This window comes from Hyperoodon ampullatus (genome assembly GCF_949752795.1).
Source record: "Hyperoodon ampullatus genome assembly, chromosome: 8".
Lineage (NCBI taxonomy): Eukaryota > Metazoa > Chordata > Mammalia > Artiodactyla > Ziphiidae > Hyperoodon > Hyperoodon ampullatus.
In genome coordinates this window covers 3,424,322-3,442,156 of record NC_136921.1, presented here as the reverse complement: position 1 = coordinate 3,442,156, position 17,835 = coordinate 3,424,322, and the positions used below count along the sequence as shown (strand labels likewise).

The following is a 17,835-nucleotide window of genomic DNA, read 5'->3' as shown; positions in this document are numbered from 1 at the left end:
GGATCCAGGGACGAGCCTCCGCACAGAGCACTTGCCCACGTGGATCTCCCCGGCCCAGCCTTCTGGCCGGAAGGAACCAAGAGACGCTGGCTCTGGACTTGAGGTTCTAACTGTTGAGCTAGAATGCCCATCCTCTGAATTAAAATGTGAAAGAACAGGTTATTATTTATTTAGGCTAACCAGTCTCATTTAAAATACTTCCCCTGTGGTTTTTACACTTTTTCATAGGTTTCATGAGGCCTGAAGCCTGTGTGTGATACAGAGAACAGAATAAACACCGGATGAAATAACCAGGAAAGAAACTGCCCTCCTGGGAAGGTGGATAGTAATGTGTTTACACACCTGTTAATGCTGTTTGCTACCTTCTTTCACCACCTTGAGCCGGAGCCAGAAGCCACGTGGGCAGCGTGAGGGCTCTCTCACTCGCAGTTCAAGGGGTGGGCTTTCCTGTGACCTTGAAGCCCACGCAGCGAATGAGCGACTCCCTCTCCGTGGTCTCCGCCTTCTCCCGTGGGCCTTGGCCTTGCGGGGTCTAGGGAGCAGCGGTGCCAGGCCCACCGGCGGCTCTGCTTGTTTGGAAGATTTGAATGTATTGTGTTGGAGAGGCAGCCAGCTGCTTTCCCCAGGGATGATTTTCATACTCAGAGTCTGGTTTGGTTCATGTAGCCAAATTTTCAAAGTCAAACCAGTGTCTTAAAACTTGTGAGGTCTCAGATGAAACTCTGGATTTCCAGTTTCTCATAAAACCACTGCAGTTTCTGCCAGGTTCCCAAGGTCACGTTCCCCGTAGAGGCGAGGTGCTCACTGTCGTTCCCTGCCTGACTGCGGGGTTTGCCACTCTGCGTGGACGTGTGTACTCCGGGGGAGGGGTGTGGCCAGGCTTGAACTTGAGGAGGAAACCTCTCCCACGTGGCTCCAAGAATCTGTTGAAGGTTACTAGAAACTCAAGCTCAGGGGGTTAGTTAGGAGAGTCATACCTGGGTCCTGATGACGGGAGGGTGGGGGCCACCAAGGTGGCCCCCAGAGTGATGGGGATGGAGGGGACATGTCCCTGAGAGAAAGGCCACACAACACGCCAGCGATGATGTTGGGAAGTGGCCCGAGCAGAGGGGCAGCCACACCTCGACCATATTTTAGGCATCACTTGGGGATGTGAAGAAGAAATACTTCTATGGGGAGGAGTATTTGGACTGGAAGGTGGAGAAAAGGGACAGGTGTTGTTGTTTTGTAGATCTTTGTCACTTAACCTGTCTGAGACAGTGTCACCTGGGCTTTAGGAATCACCCTGACAGCAGCCAACAGCCGGGCACCAGACTCTGACATAAAGAGTACTTGTTGGAGGCCACCTAATGGAATAGTTCTCTTAGCCTGGATTGGTTTTCAAGTTAGAGATTTGATTGATTGATTGGTTGATTGATTGAGCCGAGCTGTGTGGCTTGCGAGATGTCAGTTCCCTGACCAGGGATCAAACCCAGGCCCCAGCAGTGAAAGCGCCGAGTCCTAACCACTGGACCGCCAGTTAGAGATTTTAAATAGCAAATTGATTTTTCAAACTGCCTGGCATTGATGTCTGTTTAGAATATTCCTGTCCATTCAGTAGCTACTTGCAAAGCCCCCGTGTGCAGGACACTGCCAGCCCCTCCCCTCTGCTTTGGAAACCAACTGGCAGGGAAGCTCGGGGGTTAATGCAGTGGCTTCATCACAGTTTGCAGGGTGAGGCTGCATTCTCCAGAGCCAGCAGAGGCTCATTCCTTCCTCTGCTTCCCCTGCTTTCCCTCCAGCCCCCAGTCTTTTTCATATTAAGGCCTTAAAAGAGCTGTAAGAAGAATTTTTCAAAATACATTGTTGCCCCTCCAGGTTTTGCCACATTTGACTGAGTGGCCGCCTGGTAGTGTTTCTGGTGGCCTGTGGCTGTCCCCTCTGCTCTGTTGTTGGAGCTGGACCACTGGACTCGGGAAAGATGACCTTGAACCTGTCAGGGGGCCTGCCTTTGGTATTGTTGGTGGTGTTATCAATGATAATCATTTTATCATTTGTCTCACAAGTGAGAGAAAGTTACTCTCACAAAGGTAAAATTTCTACAAAATCAAGGCCAAAATGAATTACATAGTATATACATACATATCTATCTTCCAAGTTATAATATATTCTAGCCTTAATTATGGGCAGAATTGACTTAAATATATAGTTGATAACATAAGCAGCCTATTACAGAGTTCTTTGGCAGAAGTTCTTGATTTAGAAAATGAAGGTTAAGAGGAATTTGGCTAAGTAAGAAACCACTATTTGAAGGGCCTCCTTTCAAAGCAAAGCACCCTTTTCCCCCTTGGAGTTACAGAAAGTCCCCTCCCATTGCATTTAATTCTGCAGAGTGACCTGCTGCCGAACTCCTGCACTTCGGTTGCAATATTTCAAGTCGCAAAACTGCAGTTGCTAGGGCTTCCCTCGTGGCACAGTGGTTGAGAGTCCGCCTGCCGATGCAGGGGACACGGGTTCGTGCCCCGGTCCGGGAAGATCCCACATGCCGCGGAGCGCCCGGGCCCGTGAGCCATGGCCGCTGAGCCTGCGCGTCCGGAGCCTGTGCTCCGCAACGGGAGAGGCCACAGCAGTGAGAGGCCCGCGTACCGCAAAAAACAAAAAACAAAGACAAACTGCAGTTGCTACCCAAAGATGGGAGACTAAGTCAGAGCCATTTAATTTTGGTATCATTAAGTGGGCATTGGATGTCGGTGGGGGGAGGGGGGACCGTGTGGAGGGTCCCCCGCCGCCTGCCGCGCCAGGCACAGCCCTGCCCCTCACAGCAGCCTCGCCAGGCCGTGGGAGCCCCACTGTGCTCTCAGGACAGGGGAGCCCGGAGGACTGGAGTAACCTGGCCTGGCGGGAGCTGAGATTCAAGTCCAGCTCCTGTGCAGCGTGGCCTGCCCTGGGGTGTCTGGTGCCTGCTAAGGACCTCAGGCTTTGCAGAGAAAATTGGATTAAAACCTGGGAAATCTGATTAAAAATGCCACAATTTGCCTCACTCGGTCAGGCACACAGTGTCGTTGGTTAGTAGATGGCATTAGAATCTTGAAATTCTTTTTTTAAAATTTATTTTATTGAAGTATAGTTGATTTACAGTGTTGTGTTAGTTTTTGCTGTACAGCAAAGTGATTCACATATACCAACATTTTTTCATATTCTTTTCCCTTATGGTTTATCACAGGGTATTGAATGTATTCCTTGTTGTTTATCCATCCTCTATATAATAGTTTGCATTGAAATTCTTTATTCTTGCGGTAAAGACACTTGGGTGGTTGACAGGGATGAAAATGTTTTGTCGTGATTCAAGTTCCATGGAAGGTCTCACACAGAAACAGTTTGCTAATTGGGTGCCCTCAGCATTCAGCCACCGCGGAGATGCTTTCAGACGTGGGAACATGTTTCCAGGGACCTTTCTCAGGATCAGGCCGTGTGCCTGATGGCCCAGCCCCACGCTGTGAATTATCTAGGTGCAGAATGACACCCTGGGTGGGGGGCCTGTATCGGTCAGGCAGGAAGCAGAGAAAGTAACTCCGGGCAGCACGGTGGGTGAGTGCAGACCCTGGACGAGGAAGCTGCAGGTGGGGAAAGCCAGGACGGGCAAGAAGGCCCCGTGGGTGATGAGAGTCAGATGGCGGAGGCCTGGAGGATGGAGAGAGGGCCCTGGCTCTGCCCGGTGGTTTGTATCGATGTGTGATCCCAGGAGCACTGACTCATACAAAGGACAGTTTTGCTATCATAAATTCAGTGTGCTTGGGACAGAAGCGCATTGCCATTTAAAGCGTATGTCTGCTTCCTCAAAACACATTTGAAAGGTTTAAAATAAAATACACGTATCTTTTATTCGTAGTCAGAGAGATCTGGGGTAGGGTGGGGGGCCTGGCAGGGACCTCCTGGAGCCCCTGGCGTGTGGCGGTGCCGGGACTGGGTGCTGTCACAGTCTGGAGAGGGGTCTGTCCGGGTTTTATTGACAGGCGAGGAAGACGGACCTTAATTAGACAGTGTTCCCAGAAGCTGAGCGAGTGGCTGGCCAGCATTCAGATCTGGACCTGGAAAAGCTGCAAAGCTTGTAGTCTTCCCAGTACATCCTCTGCCTCCAGATCAAGTGTATAACCAACAGCGAAAACAAAGGGCGGCGTCAGTGTGTTACCCTTGGGATTAACCTTGGCAGAGAGCACGCTGCCACTCGCCACCAAGGCGGGGGAAGATCCACGAAGTCCTCGCCGTTTTGCAAGCAGACGTGCACCTTGAAAAACAAGTTTTTTTCCTTGGTGCTGATTCAGGGCTCGTCATATAAACACAGAACGGACCTTTGTGTCCGCTGAGTGTTACCGAGAACACGGGAGCAGCAGCTGTTTCGTCTAGCTGAGTCTTGACGTGACCCGTGTCCCGGGCTGGGGGAGTGGACACGAGTGGGCCCGTGGGTGTGCATGGGCGTTCGTGTGCACATCTAGAGAGAGGAGACAGACAAGCTTGCAGGTTTGGGGACGCGCTTTTAGGACTGAGGATGGTGTACAGACAACATCCCTCGGTCTCCCCTCTGCATATCACATCTCCGGGCCTATTATTAGAAATAGCACCACAATCTGAGGTTATACAATCTGATAGCCCAGGCACTGGCATTTTAAGTTGTTGATTAAGTGGAAATGAATATGCTTTGGAAGACTCGTATTTAACTAGTAGGGTTGATATTTTGGTGTAAAAATTGAGAAACACAATCCCTGTTTCCACCGGCTGGCGAGCCACCCTACCTCTGCACAGGTGCTTCTGAGCAGGACCAAGGCTTTCCTTAACAGGGAGGTCAGCTCGGCTGCAGGCAGACGTAGGCTGTGAATGCCTGGAGAGCAGTGACTGTCGCTGGGGGCTCAGGAGGGCAGGAAGCTGGCCACACCACTGGGGGGTGTCAGAGATGAGTCGTGGTTGAAGCCACACTAGTGCCTGGGACCCTCCAAGGCCAGCGTGAGAGTGCGCACAGAGGAGAGGTGAGAAGTGTCATCAGTGCTGGAGGAGTGTAGACCTGTCATCAAGCCCCAGCAGACCCTGAGGCCATGGGGGGCCTCGAGCTGGCTGCAGATCTCTCCAGATGGCCCAGGCACCACAGCCCTCCTAGCCGCCCACTGCACCCTCCAGAATGGTTCTTTTCACCCGTGTGGATGGTGAGAACCGACTACATTAGCTGTGCTTGGAGGCTGTTTCAAAGGATTACGAACTCCTTTTTAATGGATTTATTAGGGAGAATATGTAGATATTCTTTGGGAAATCTGAGTGAACCTTTTACTTTGTTCGAGAACCTACACTAATGGGAAAAAAATGGTGGTATGATGCCCAGGTGATCTCATGATGATCAGAGTGCATCTCTTGTTGCTACTGACCTGATAAACATTTCTGTTGGAGGAAAAATGTTCAGTAGTCATAGTGTTGAATATATTGATCTGCGCTCACCCACATAGGACTAGAAGCACTAGAGTCTCAAGTCTTGTAGTTGTGGCAGTGCCTTGGACAATGCCTGACGCAGTCAAAGTTTTGTTGAATGGATGAATGAACGGATGGGTGGAGTAGACATCTCAGTCTTACCTAGAGATTACTACAAAATTAGGAGAAAGCTCTAGAGCAAACTCATATGTCAAGGTATGATAATAAGCTTTTCAAATTTTTTTCAGTTATATTCCAGTGATCACTCCATTTGGCTGGAATTTTCCTGGTATTCTGTTTGTATCTGTTGAATTTTCCATGTATTCTGCATGAATCAGAACATGAAAGCCTCTTTCTTCGCTCTGTGTGAATTTGACCAGTTGACTTTCCAATCAAATTTCTGTACTTTTTTGTTAAACTTTGATCACGGTGAAAAGAAATTTTAAATTGAAGATGAAGTTCTTTTTCCCATTAACAGTAACAGGTTATACAAACTTCTGCATTAGAATAGTAGCAGGATTCTTGTAGGCTTGTGTGGACATGCCTGTGTTTCACCAATATATCTAAAATAGAATGTAAAATCTGTTATGAAATTACTGATTATTTCAGTGAGACTTCCAGAGGTTTTTTTCATTCGTATTTTACCAGTTTTCACCTTTTTTCCAGTATGGCTTTTATTCATATTTCTAGGTACTTACAGAACCTTTCTTTCTGATGTTTATATTTCTGTAACTGTATTTTATATTTCTTTCCCAATTTCTTTTGCCCTTCTCTATAGATCTACCAGGTTCAAAAGGTAGGCTCTTCCTTCTTTATTTTCTGATTTGCATGTACTCTTTTTCCCTTGCCAAGGACCTGGTCACCTTTCAGAAATAACACCTTTGATTGAAAACTCATCCAAGTTCTCACTGCTTCTTTTACTGCTTTATTTATGAGTCGGTTTGAACAAGAACGCCTAGGTCCCCACTTCAGCCCACACGCAAAGCAGCCGTCAGCACACATTTCTGTGTACTGAAAGCTTTTCCCATCTCCCTTTTCTCAAGAAATTAGAAAATTGTCGAAGAAGAAAAATTAACTCTAAGACAAAATAAAAATCACACCTCAGAGTTTGGAAAACCTTTTGAAATCAGATATTTAAAAAGAAAGATTATCCTCTCATATAATTTTATTAGAAAGGGTTTAAGCTATCAAGGCATGTTACCATACATTAGGAGATTATTACATACTGATTTAAAATCTGAGTAAAAAAAGAAAATGATGATATAACAGTAAAATCCAACAGCTTAAAACACACCTGCCTTCTATCCCCAATATTCTCTGTTTCCTAGTATTTTGTAAAAGCAGCCGAGGTTTAGAAATAAATGCACTGAGCAGGCCAGACACAGAAAATAAAGAGGAAAACAACCAAGTCAGTGACTCCTGATCCAGCAATAAAGAAGGAAGGAGTAAGCGGTTCCCTGAGAACTTACAGAAAGTGTTCACGGTGAGTCTTTCCCCAGAATGAATTGTTGTTACTTACGACACCTGTAATAGCTTCGTGTTTACAAATTTATTTAGTTTATAGATAAAGAAGGACTATATTTGTCTTTGAGAGCAACCAAGAAAATCAAAACAAGGTGACTTAATTCCATAGGTTAGAACGTGCCGACCCTTTAAATACCCTATATCAGTAACTTTAAAATTCTGTTTTTGGATTCCTTTACCAGCTACAGTTCCAAATTGCCTTTCCTTCCTGCCCCCCTCACTCTGCATAACTACAGTCCCCCAGAGTGTTAAGAAACCAGTTAAGTAGGTGCCAGAATCTATTTGGACTTTGTTAGTTTTTGCAGGGTCCACTTGGAAATGTATATTGAAGCTAGAGTTCCAACCCATACACAGAGGATCTAGGTAAGAATTTCATAGGTAAAAGACAAGGCTGGGAACCATCGCAGTATCCGATGGAGCAGGACATAATTGCCTAAAACCTAGACAAGGGACTCCTCTCTGGTCATTTCCACTTTGATTCATTCCCATCTGGTGCTGGATCGAGATTATTTTCCTTTTACCAACTCACCAGGGATACACCCTTAGAACTTGGTCAGAACGGTCATTTGTATACAAAGTACAACCAGAGGGAGCACAGGAAGCCCTCCATGGGAAAACAGATACACATTTTTATCATAAAGACGTGTCCAAGGGAAGGGAAGGCTTTCCCTGTCACTGAGACTCAGGAAACGGAAAAGGAAGCAGTAAGTCTCTGTCCCAGCCCATCAGCTACATCCATCACGGTTTCTCTCCTGCGGAATCAAAGCTGTTTCTGAAAGTCAAGCACTTCTGCGTTCATCTGGCTTTTGCTTCCTTCTGCATGACTCGCTGGCTAATCATAGCAGTTTACACGTGCAACATCGTACACTTTCTAGAGTTTGCTGTGCTGTCACTGCCAGCTATTAACACCAGGACTACTCGTTAACCACACTGACTGTTGGCAGGGGTGTCCTCCCTCCGTGGAATGGCGTGGAGATGCAGCTGTAGAGTTACAGCAGCTGTTTATAAGGCCACCTGTGGACTCGATGAAAGACTTTAAATACTGATTCTTATTTTTGTCCTAAAAAGAGCAATAGGTAGAATGCAGTATTTGATATGGGTATAAAATTGGCCAAAAAGGGAAATATGGAAATAGAAAATCGGATAACACAGACTCCTTTTGGAATTTACTTTTTGTCAATTTCTATAGGCCCCCTCCTTTTTAAAAACCACATTTTCTTTCTGTCTTTGCAATTAAGCCATGAGATAAAGGAGGGTTGATGGCATCAAATTTTCATATCTGGAATTTGACAGTGAGAGTGGGTGGGACTAACATGAATTGAACGCAGAATAGCTTTAAGCCGTTGCATTTCACTTAAACTGATGTTAAAACATGACTTTAGGAAGTGTTTACGTTTATTTCCTTTCCCGATTTATAGTCTAAGGAAAGGAACTTACAGAAAAAGATTTGGCTTATGTGCTTCGGATACTAGGGTTCTGTATTGTTTGAATTTTTTAAAGCATTGTTAAATTCTCCCTCCTGATTTCCTTCTTCCAATTTTCTACTTGCTGCCACCTCTAAGAGAAAGGGGCAAGACCATCGAAGAGCCATATATATATATATATTAAATCTGGCCGCCCTTCAAAATAAATGGAACCTAAACCAAACCTAGCAGCAGCCTCTTTTGGTAATTGTAAAACAATGTCAAAAATTGTCGTATACTCTAGCATCCAGTTTTTTTCTTCTGATTATAAGCTTTTCACGTGTAAGAGGAAAATCCCATCTGTGTCATACAATAGGGAGGTTGGGATGGTTGTTTCTTGTTTTTCTTATTGGAAATTGAGGGAAAAGTGAGGAGGACAGCAAAGCCCCATTATTTGAGAGTCTACCTGGGTTCCCACCTGAATTTGGAATTGCTGTATTTAGTAACAGTAGTAGCCACCCTGAACCTGCTTTTCTGTTTCTAACTTGGGCCATTGCGGTGTAGACAGGCAAGCTGAAACCATGGAGGTGTTGGCTAAAGAAAACACCAAGCAGAACTTTTCTTGCCTGGGCCAAGACCTCTTCTGCAACAGCCTGCTTGGTCATCTTGCCGTCAGTGGCATGTTATAAAGACGTCCACAGCCTAGAAATTCTCGAGGGCCTGAATTTAACCTGGCTATCAGATAGCTGGAGCAAGGGTACCAGAAATCTAGGGGCAGCACACCATTTCTCCCCCTTTGCTCTGGTGTTCTCATTCCTTTTGTAGCAACACGGGAATGGCTTTGGCTTCTCTTAAGTCGTGCTTTATTCCTGCAGTACACCTGCTCCGAAGGCAGGGACAGCTTTACAGAGGGGCTTGAAAGCTGCTGGGCTCCGTTTGAGTTCCTGGTCTCTACAGAGGCCACCCCTTCGCTCCAGGACTGCTTCGTCCTGGGCTCTCTTGTCTTCCCCCAGGGAGCGGGTTGGGAGCGTCTGTCTTCACAGGCTCACAGGCTGCGTGGGGGTCCGAGCCTGACCATGTGCTTCCCTGCTTTGCCTTGGCATGCTACCTTGACCCTGAGGCTTGGCAACGGTTTGGAAATGCATGTCAGAACAGTGTCCTATGCGATTACCTTTGCACTTCTTGCCTAATTTTCTTTCCCTTCTGTCTGTAGAAATATTATGGGCTGGATACAAAGTGGGGCGACATCGAGCAATGGATGGTAGGCCTTGAATCTGATTTTTAAAAGCTTAAATGGTTTGTAATTGGATTCTTCCACAGTTTAATTACATGGCTAGGTCCCTGTTGCACCCTAATTTGATACTGAGCGATTTCCTGCTGGGCATGCTTGCATCTGGCCTGGTTGTTTACAGCCCACGTGAAGCCTGGTTAGAAGGTGCCCTGGCCAGGGTTGGTGTCAGGTCTGTTCAGTAGCAGCTGACTCCTGGAGCTTCCAGGCCAGCGTTTGTGAGGGTCTCCACCCCGACCATGACCCCGATCTCCTCTGCAGTGGACTCCCCACCAGGGACACTCAGGCTGGGCGTGTGCCCCCGGCGCGAGAACCTTCCCATGAGCATCCAGTCCAGCCAGCCAGCTCTAGTTGGAATCCAGGGGGATGCGTGATGCTGCATTTCTTTCACTCACGATTGCAGTCAGCTGCCCGGTCACCCCATTCCGACCTCTCTACTTCGCTGCTGGGTACCGCCCCCCCCCAACCTCATCCGCTGTGCCTGAGAAACCACTGTCCTCTGGTGAGAAAATTCCTTTACCTTCTCACCCTGTTTCCTGGCACGACTTAGCTGTCCTCCTTAGTCGGTTAAGAGCTGGCCCGCCCCTCACGATACCCCTGTCCTTACGACCCTCCCAGGGGGAGATCTTGCCTCCTGGCGGGAGGTTCTAGAAGAGGGGGATTCCAAGAGCTGTCCACTGGTCCCGAGGGAGCACAGCTTCATGCCTTCTCTCATGAATTCATCCACCTGAGCACTCCCCACCTCCTCCTGTCCTTGTCACCTTGCTGACTGGCCTCATGGACATCATCACATACCTGTAGCATTTGAGAACCTGACCAGTATGGAACTGTCCTATTAGATGTCCCTTACACATAAAATAATCTAAGGGAGTATAAAATTACCTAACATTTAGAGATCTGTGTACAATATAAAAGAAAACAGTTGTTGAAATATAAAGAGCACACAACTCCTCTATTTAAAAAGTTATTAACTTCAACCTCTGTCACGTGTAAACCATCATTCTAAGTGTATATGGCACAGGCAGATGTATGTTTATCAAATCGTAAGACACGGTTAAAAGATGTGTCAGTGTTTTATATACCACTGAGAAAGAAAAAAAAATTTGCTAATTATAATCGTGAGCAACTTTGATGATAAGATATGCCCCAACTTCAGAGACGTCCAGATGCAAAATGGAGCACCTCAGAATGCACAAAATACAGTCGATAGGGTGGCATCCGAATTGGGTCTCTTACGAAAATGATTTCTCTTCCGATTCCTGAAGAGAAGTGAGTAAGGTTTTGAACGTAAGAAGAAAAGTAGGCTGATTTAAATGGACCACATTCAATTCGGAAAAAATTAAGACTCTGCTTTTCACTCAACACGCACTTGTTTTTAAAGCCAAAATGAAATATGCCGATTATTTGTGTGCTTAAGCCCCCCACCCACTTTTAGAAGAAAACATTTTCCCCCAGTGGTTTAATTGAAGCCTTTAAGCAAAAGCAAAGAAAATGTTTGTTTGACATTTGTATCAGAAGTACTGTATTATGGAGTATCTAAGCCTTCTCCTGCGTCTGCCCTAACCTTTCTGTGCTGTTTCCTCCGTTGCTTTGGTAGGAAGACAGTGAGCGCTACTCCCGTAGATCCAGAAGAAACACGTCGGTTAGTACCGTGTTCATTCATTACCTCGGCGCTTTGACTGAAGTCTGATTTGCAGTTTTAATGGCTGAAATACATAAATTGTCTCTCTATCCATCTATCTATATATGTATATACATCTATCTATAGATCTGTATCTATATCTATACCTTAATGATACTTATGAAAGACATTAACTAACACTTATACTGTTACCTAAACGAAGACTGTGAACTCAGCTTTTAGCATTGTGACCCGACTTTGGTGAGGGGAAGGTGTTTGAAACTTTTCTGAGTATTAATACATTCAGGACAGTTTTAGTGCTTGTTTCACTATTGAATACCCGTGAATAATTTGCAGAGTAATACGCATTAAGCTACATGTTGGTAGGTTACCGGCGAAGTGAACAGCATCACTGTAGTGAAATTAAAGTCGTGTTATCCAGAAACAGTCTTCTGTTAAACAGAGGTGCACAAACAAAGCCCTTCTGGCGAAAACCCAGGCTCACGTGCACTGAGATTTTCAGAGGGGCCTGATCTGCCATGGGTCGGCTCAGCCGCTTCCCCCTGAGAGCTGGTCATTGGTTTCTCTGTGTCTGTTACAGCATCGCCTCATGGTTGTTTTCATCCTTTCTTTTTACTAGGCGTCTGATGAAGATGAGCGCATGTCAGCGGGTAGCCGTGGAAGTCTGAGGGTCAGTAACCAGGATGGTGGAGTTTGCATGGTACAGTCTGTGTCCACGTCCCTGGCCCTTCCGTCCCTGCATTCCAAGTTCTTGTTCATTATCCCTGTAGCCTTATAGTCAGTATCTAACTAAGGTGCTTATTTAAAATCTGTTCAGTGGTGGGATGTTTCCTTGTGACGTAGAGAGATTATTGATACGCGTGAGCAGTTTTGTTGTCTTTCTCCCCCGAGAGGAAGTCCTCATTTCTTCATGTTGGTCCACATCACAAAGCTGCCCCATTTAGAGTAAGTTGCCTCATTGCTAGCGCGGTGAAGGGGAGCATGGAGGCTCATTCTGCCCTAATGGAAGTCCACGTGCTCGCCAGCAAATTGGAATCTCAGTTAAAGTAACTACAAGTTAAAGTAACTGTTATTCAGTGATGTTTCCCATAGCTCCTTGAGAGCTGCTGTAGGCTGCCGGTGGAAAACCGGAGCACACTGAATCCATCCAGCCTGGGGCCTCAGGAGCCTTTCCTTTCATCAACTATAATGAAATCTCTTCATCACTGACAGCCTGATGGTTGATAAACACAAATACACATTTTTCCTTAAACCTTCCAAAAATCTTCATAATTATACTTGAAAACATGGCATGCTTTGGGAAGTGAAGTAGAGAAAAACGTGTTTTGCTTAGTCCTTTAAGTCAGTGAATTAATCTGAGCGTGTCAGTGTAGTTTACCACTGGATTAAAGCTGCACCTCTCTGCTGGTAATAATTCGGTCTCAACGCAGCCACTCCATTTTACTGAAGGACTGTATGGGGCACAAGGCTTGTTTTTAACCACCGTGGCAATTAAATCGTGATGTAACTCCTAGCCTTCTTATATACGCACCAAATGTACATTTAATTTAGCTGTTTATAACAATAAACTATAAAGGTGATACAGGCAGCCTTCCATATACCCAGGTTCTGGCATGATTCAACCAATCACGGATTAAAAATATTCGGAGGGAAAAATTCCAGAAAGTTCCATAAAGCAAAACTTGAACTGGCAATTATTTACATAGCATTTTACATTGTATTTACAACTATTCATGTAGCATTTACATCGTATTAGGTATTACAAGTAATCTAGAGATGACTGAATGTGTACAGGAGGGTGTGCGTAGGTTATATGCAAATACTATGCCATTTTATATAAGGGACTTGAGCATCTGCAGATTCTGGTATCTGGGGGGGTCCTGGAACCAACCCCCCGCAGATACCAAAGGATAGCTGTACACTGTCGCTTTGCTGTTAACAGTTGTCATTGTCCTGAAGGTGCCAAAAGCATATCCATCGTGGTTTTACCAGAAAGTTACAGTTCAAAGGTGAAGTCAGTTAAAGAGCTTCCTTGCTATTTGAAACTTTCTCCTTAGCCATGTAGTTGTAACTTCCTCACATACCCTCTGACATGATTCACGCAAGAGGAAGTAAGATTTATGTAACCTAAACATTATCAATGCAAAACTCAGTTTGCAGAATCTGTAGACAAGGGTCGGAAATTACAGCTGTCCAGCAGGCACAGGAGAAGGTCGGGTCCTTGAAACCAAGTGAGGAAGTTACCTTTTCAAGGAGAAGGGGCGTGATCATGTGAGCACAGGACTCACATGACCACTGGCCAAGACGTTGGTGAGCTTGACAAGGGCACTTTTGATGGAAATAGTGAGGGCAAAACCTGACTGTTTTGGGCTCAAGAGAGAAAAGGAGAGAGACTGGAGAAAGAACCCAAACTCTCTTTCAAAACAGCATTTTCCATCTGCGATCCTCCTTGAAATTCAAGATTTTGTTTGTACTTGCATTTTTCTAGGAAAATAATGTCACTTTCTTAAGATTCTCAGAGGGTTCCCTGATCCCAAAGAGCTTAAAACTATTGTATTATTAGTGGTTGTTTGGGTGTTTATAGCGTTTATATCATTTTCAACGATTTTAACCAGAAATGAGCTAAATTTCTGTGCTGGACACCATTCTTTGCCAAGATACAAGCCTATTTGTTTTAGGATATAAAAGTTTAGGGAGGAGCTCCACAATTAGGGTGCTGAGTAAGAGACGGGGAGAAGGTGGAAAGTCAGCAGTGGATGGGTTTTCGTCGTTAGCCGGGTGGCGTGGTCCCCTGCTGTTTTCCGTGATGCACTTGATCTAAAGAAATAACTCTCGTTAAAAATCACAGACCTTGAGAACTTGGATCCTGGGGATAAGAGTCAAACCTTCTAATTTTTACAGACATACAACAAGCCCAGAGCAGCGAGGAGGCCTGCTCAGGGCCAGGGTTCTGTGACAGCATCAATCCCAAAGCCCCTCGGGGGCCCGGAAATGGCCTCTCCTGGTTAGTGGGCAAGCAGGGTTCCCCACTGCGCCTCCCCCGCCAGGGGGGCTCATCCTAGTCCATCTCTGCGTAGGGCCAGTTTCTGCTGTTTTTCATATTTTAATATTTGGAAATCTTTCGTTTGCAAAGTTCAAAGACCCTATCTTTTATCTCTTAACTTTCTCAAAATACAGGCCTTCACTCCACTGACAGTGATGATAAACCCTTAAAAATGGAAGAAATTTTTTTTTCTAGCGTTTGTATGGACATTCTCAGAAAACCTAGATTTAGATATCATTAGTACTTTATTTTCTTTACTTAAAAATTGAGAGTGACACATCTGTTGACCTTTTGCCTAATATAAATAGAATGTTTTAGGTAGAGGAGGAGAAAGGATTGCTCAGACTGCTTCAGATTCCATGAATTAGAGCAACATCTGCCATGGAAGTTTTATTTAATGCTAATGGATTTTATGGTAATGCTAATGTAATTGCGTTTGTAAATACATATGAGATCCTAGAAGTCATGAAAAAAATTTAATTTCATTAAGATTTTCAAGATTGCCTGTTTTTTGTTTTATGTTTCTGTTATGCCTTACGTAGCTTTTTAATTGATTTTGGGCAACTCTTTTCTGTTCTTTTTCTCTCCTATCCCACCTCTGACAGTCGCAGCCTGACGTGGAGTACGGGGGTCCCTACGCTTGGGTGAGATGATTGGGCAGACATGTGGCCTGATCCTAATAGTGTTGCGTGGGAGATAATAACCTGTGGCTTTCCACTAATCTCATGAGCATTTGTATACCTTTGTTTTAAAAGACACACATGCCACGCACCTGTTCTTACCTGGGGACTGAGAGCCGGAGGGCAGGTGCACACACCACAGTGAGCTCTCTTCTTCCCAGGGCCTCCTGGGTACAGCTCTGACCCTCATGGGTGGGTCTGGAACCCAGGTGTGGGTGCTTGACCATCTCCCGCACCCGGCGGCCTGTGAGCACCGCTGTCTGCCAGGCTTTGGGGTAGCAGCTGCAGACACCAGATGGGAAAGATGGTGTCTTCTTCAGGGAACTCAAATCAGATCAAGAATTCCCAAGCCTCTACATTTCCTTTAAAAGATTGAATTTAAAGTCATTTTATCTAATGAAAAATTTATTATTTTCTAATCTGTATCCTTTCAAATTAAATGTCCCAGCTGGCTCTTTGGCCAGAAAGTGCTCTTTGAGAAAGACCCCAAACCCAGTAACAAAAACGAAGCCTTTAGATTTAAATTCAGAATTTCCCTTCTTACATCCATCTAGAAGAGTTTGTATGCCTTATGCTTTCTGAAAACCTGTAAACTTAAATTACACTAAAAGGAAGAAAAATGTAATCTCACCAGCATTAATCACACTCAGCATTAAAGTGACTCAGCACTGAAATTATTATAGCGGATTATACACTTCTTCACTTGAAGAACTTTTTCCAAAAGGATTTTGTGCTTCATTCATTCCATTGCATTGAAAAAATACCTAGCAAACTCTGGTTTTTAAAATATATTTTTACCCTTAAGATGATAATTAACAGGACCATACATCGGCACAGCACACTTGTCCCCAGAGTCTCCCAGTGAGGCTGCTGTTCTCCACTTTAAAACTAAATTGAGTGCATCAAGGATTGCACGTCAGAGCTTTGATTTTGCCTTTCTTATTTTGTTTCCCATCTCTAATGCCCTTGAAGGTGCTCTGTCTTTTGACTCAGTAGAATACCTAAAACTATTCATTAAAATAATAACAGTTGCCTTTTGCATGGTCACGCATGAAGCTGGTTATGCTTTGACAGCACTGCATGTAGTGGTTAGCATTCTGACTAATCACAAGTTACCATTAGAATAATTGGTTTTTTTGGTTTTTTTTTTTTTTTAAACTTTTTTTTTTTTTTAAGATGTTGGGGATAGGAGTTTATTAATTAATTTATTTATTTTTGCTGTGTTGGGTCTTCGTTTCTGTGTGGGGGCTTTCTCTAATTGTGGCAAGCGGGGACCACTCTTCATCGCAGTGCGTGGGCCTCTCACTATCGCGCCCTCTCTTGTTGTGGAGCACAGGCTCCAGACGCGCAGGCTCAGTAGTTGTGGTTCACGGGCCCAGCCGCTCTGCGGCATGTGGGATCTTCCCGGACCAGGGCTCGAACCCGTGTCCCCTGAATTAGCAGGCAGACTCCCAACCACTGCGCCACCAGGGAAGCCCAGAATAATTGGTTTTGATGGGACATTTATTCTTATATCTTACTTATCCTCTTTTAGAAAATGCTGATTGGTGAATGTCTTTATTTTGTTCTGTCTTAGAGCAGTGCTTCTCAATGTTACTATATGTAAGATTCACCTGGGGAACTTGTTAAAATGCATATTCCCAGGCCTCTGGGTATTCCGATGTCCTGGGATGGGAAGCACGCCCCGTGACCAGGATTCAGGTGGTCTGAGGAGTGTTGAAAAAAATTTTGTAAACCAAAGCTAGGTGAACATCCGAGACCTGACTTAAGATGAAGGTGATATATGCCTTCTGTGGACTTTTTATTCTAATGTTGTTACAGTTAATTTTCAACTCTCCTTATTACCCTCTTATGCCACTAAAAACAGCTCCACCCATCTGAATTCAACACAGAAAAACTACCCAAGAGGAGAAAGTTGGTGTGTTATTTAACAAGGTCAAAGTACTTCTCACTACAGAGATGTTGTTGGTGAGGTCTACAGATTTGGGAATACGTTGTAGGGATACATTCTCTATGACGGAGTTTCATTACAACAGAAAAGTGTGGATGTTCCACAAAGCCTTCAAAAGAAGGGTTTTTGCTGCATTTTCGTGGAAGGCCAGAAGAGAAAGGGACAACTGAAGGAGGGCATTTGCTCTCCCAACCTTCACCCACCCTCTGCTTTACGCTGCAGGCTAAATAGGAGAATGAGAAGATCAAAAAGGAAAAAATCCATTTACAGCAGTATGTATTTTATAAGCAACTGTGGAAAGCCAGAGGGTTTATATATGTAATACATTTTTCTTCCTTATTTATTAGCAAGGTAAAAATCATCTAAAATTGATTGATGTTAGCCTTCAATATTAATTTTTTCCAGAAACTAGCTTCTAAACAGATATCAAAGGAATAAGACTGAGGTCTGAAATGTACAAGTCCTTGACATGCAAGATTATTTCTCTCGAGAGAGAAAAAAAGGAAATTAGACTGAATAAAATTCCTGCCAATCTCCAAAGGTTTTTTACTATCAAATTTATTTCAGAAATGTTCTAGGGCTTCCCTGGTGGCGCAGTGGTTGAGAGTCCGCCTGCTGATGCAAGGGACACAGCTTCGTGCCCCGGTCCGGGAAGATCCCACATGCCGAGGAGCGGCTGGGCCTGTGAGCCATGGCTGCTGAGCCTGCGCGTCCGGAGCCTGTGCTCCGCAATGGGAGAGACCACAACAGTGAGAGGCCCGCGTACCACAAAAAAAAAAAAAAAAAAAAAAAAGTTTTAATGTACTCATAGTTTTAATTTTTAATTTTGAAGGATTTCTACATACTATTTTTCATTTAGAAACTTCGAATAGAC

At 44.8% G+C, this 17,835-nt stretch overlaps 1 protein-coding gene across 4 annotated transcripts in view; it reads left to right on the top strand.

Moving 5' to 3' along the window:
* Positions 1-17,835, top strand: part of LRRFIP1 (LRR binding FLII interacting protein 1) — a gene marked incomplete at its 3' end in the record, with an annotated part of 85,052 nt that overhangs the window by 18,232 nt on the left and 48,985 nt on the right. Inside the window, exons 3-7 of one of the 4 annotated variants that reach the window (XM_079710648.1) lie at positions 6,209-6,226; positions 9,571-9,618; positions 11,243-11,287; positions 11,907-11,957; positions 14,936-14,974. The exons of 2 other annotated variants lie outside the window; for them this stretch is intronic. In XM_079710648.1, the coding sequence (XP_079566774.1) occupies positions 6,209-6,226; positions 9,571-9,618; positions 11,243-11,287; positions 11,907-11,957; positions 14,936-14,974 (201 nt within the window). The remainder of the gene's footprint in view (positions 1-6,208; positions 6,227-9,570; positions 9,619-11,242; positions 11,288-11,906; positions 11,958-14,935; positions 14,975-17,835) is intronic. One more of the 4 variants, XM_079710649.1, reaches the window with a different exon arrangement.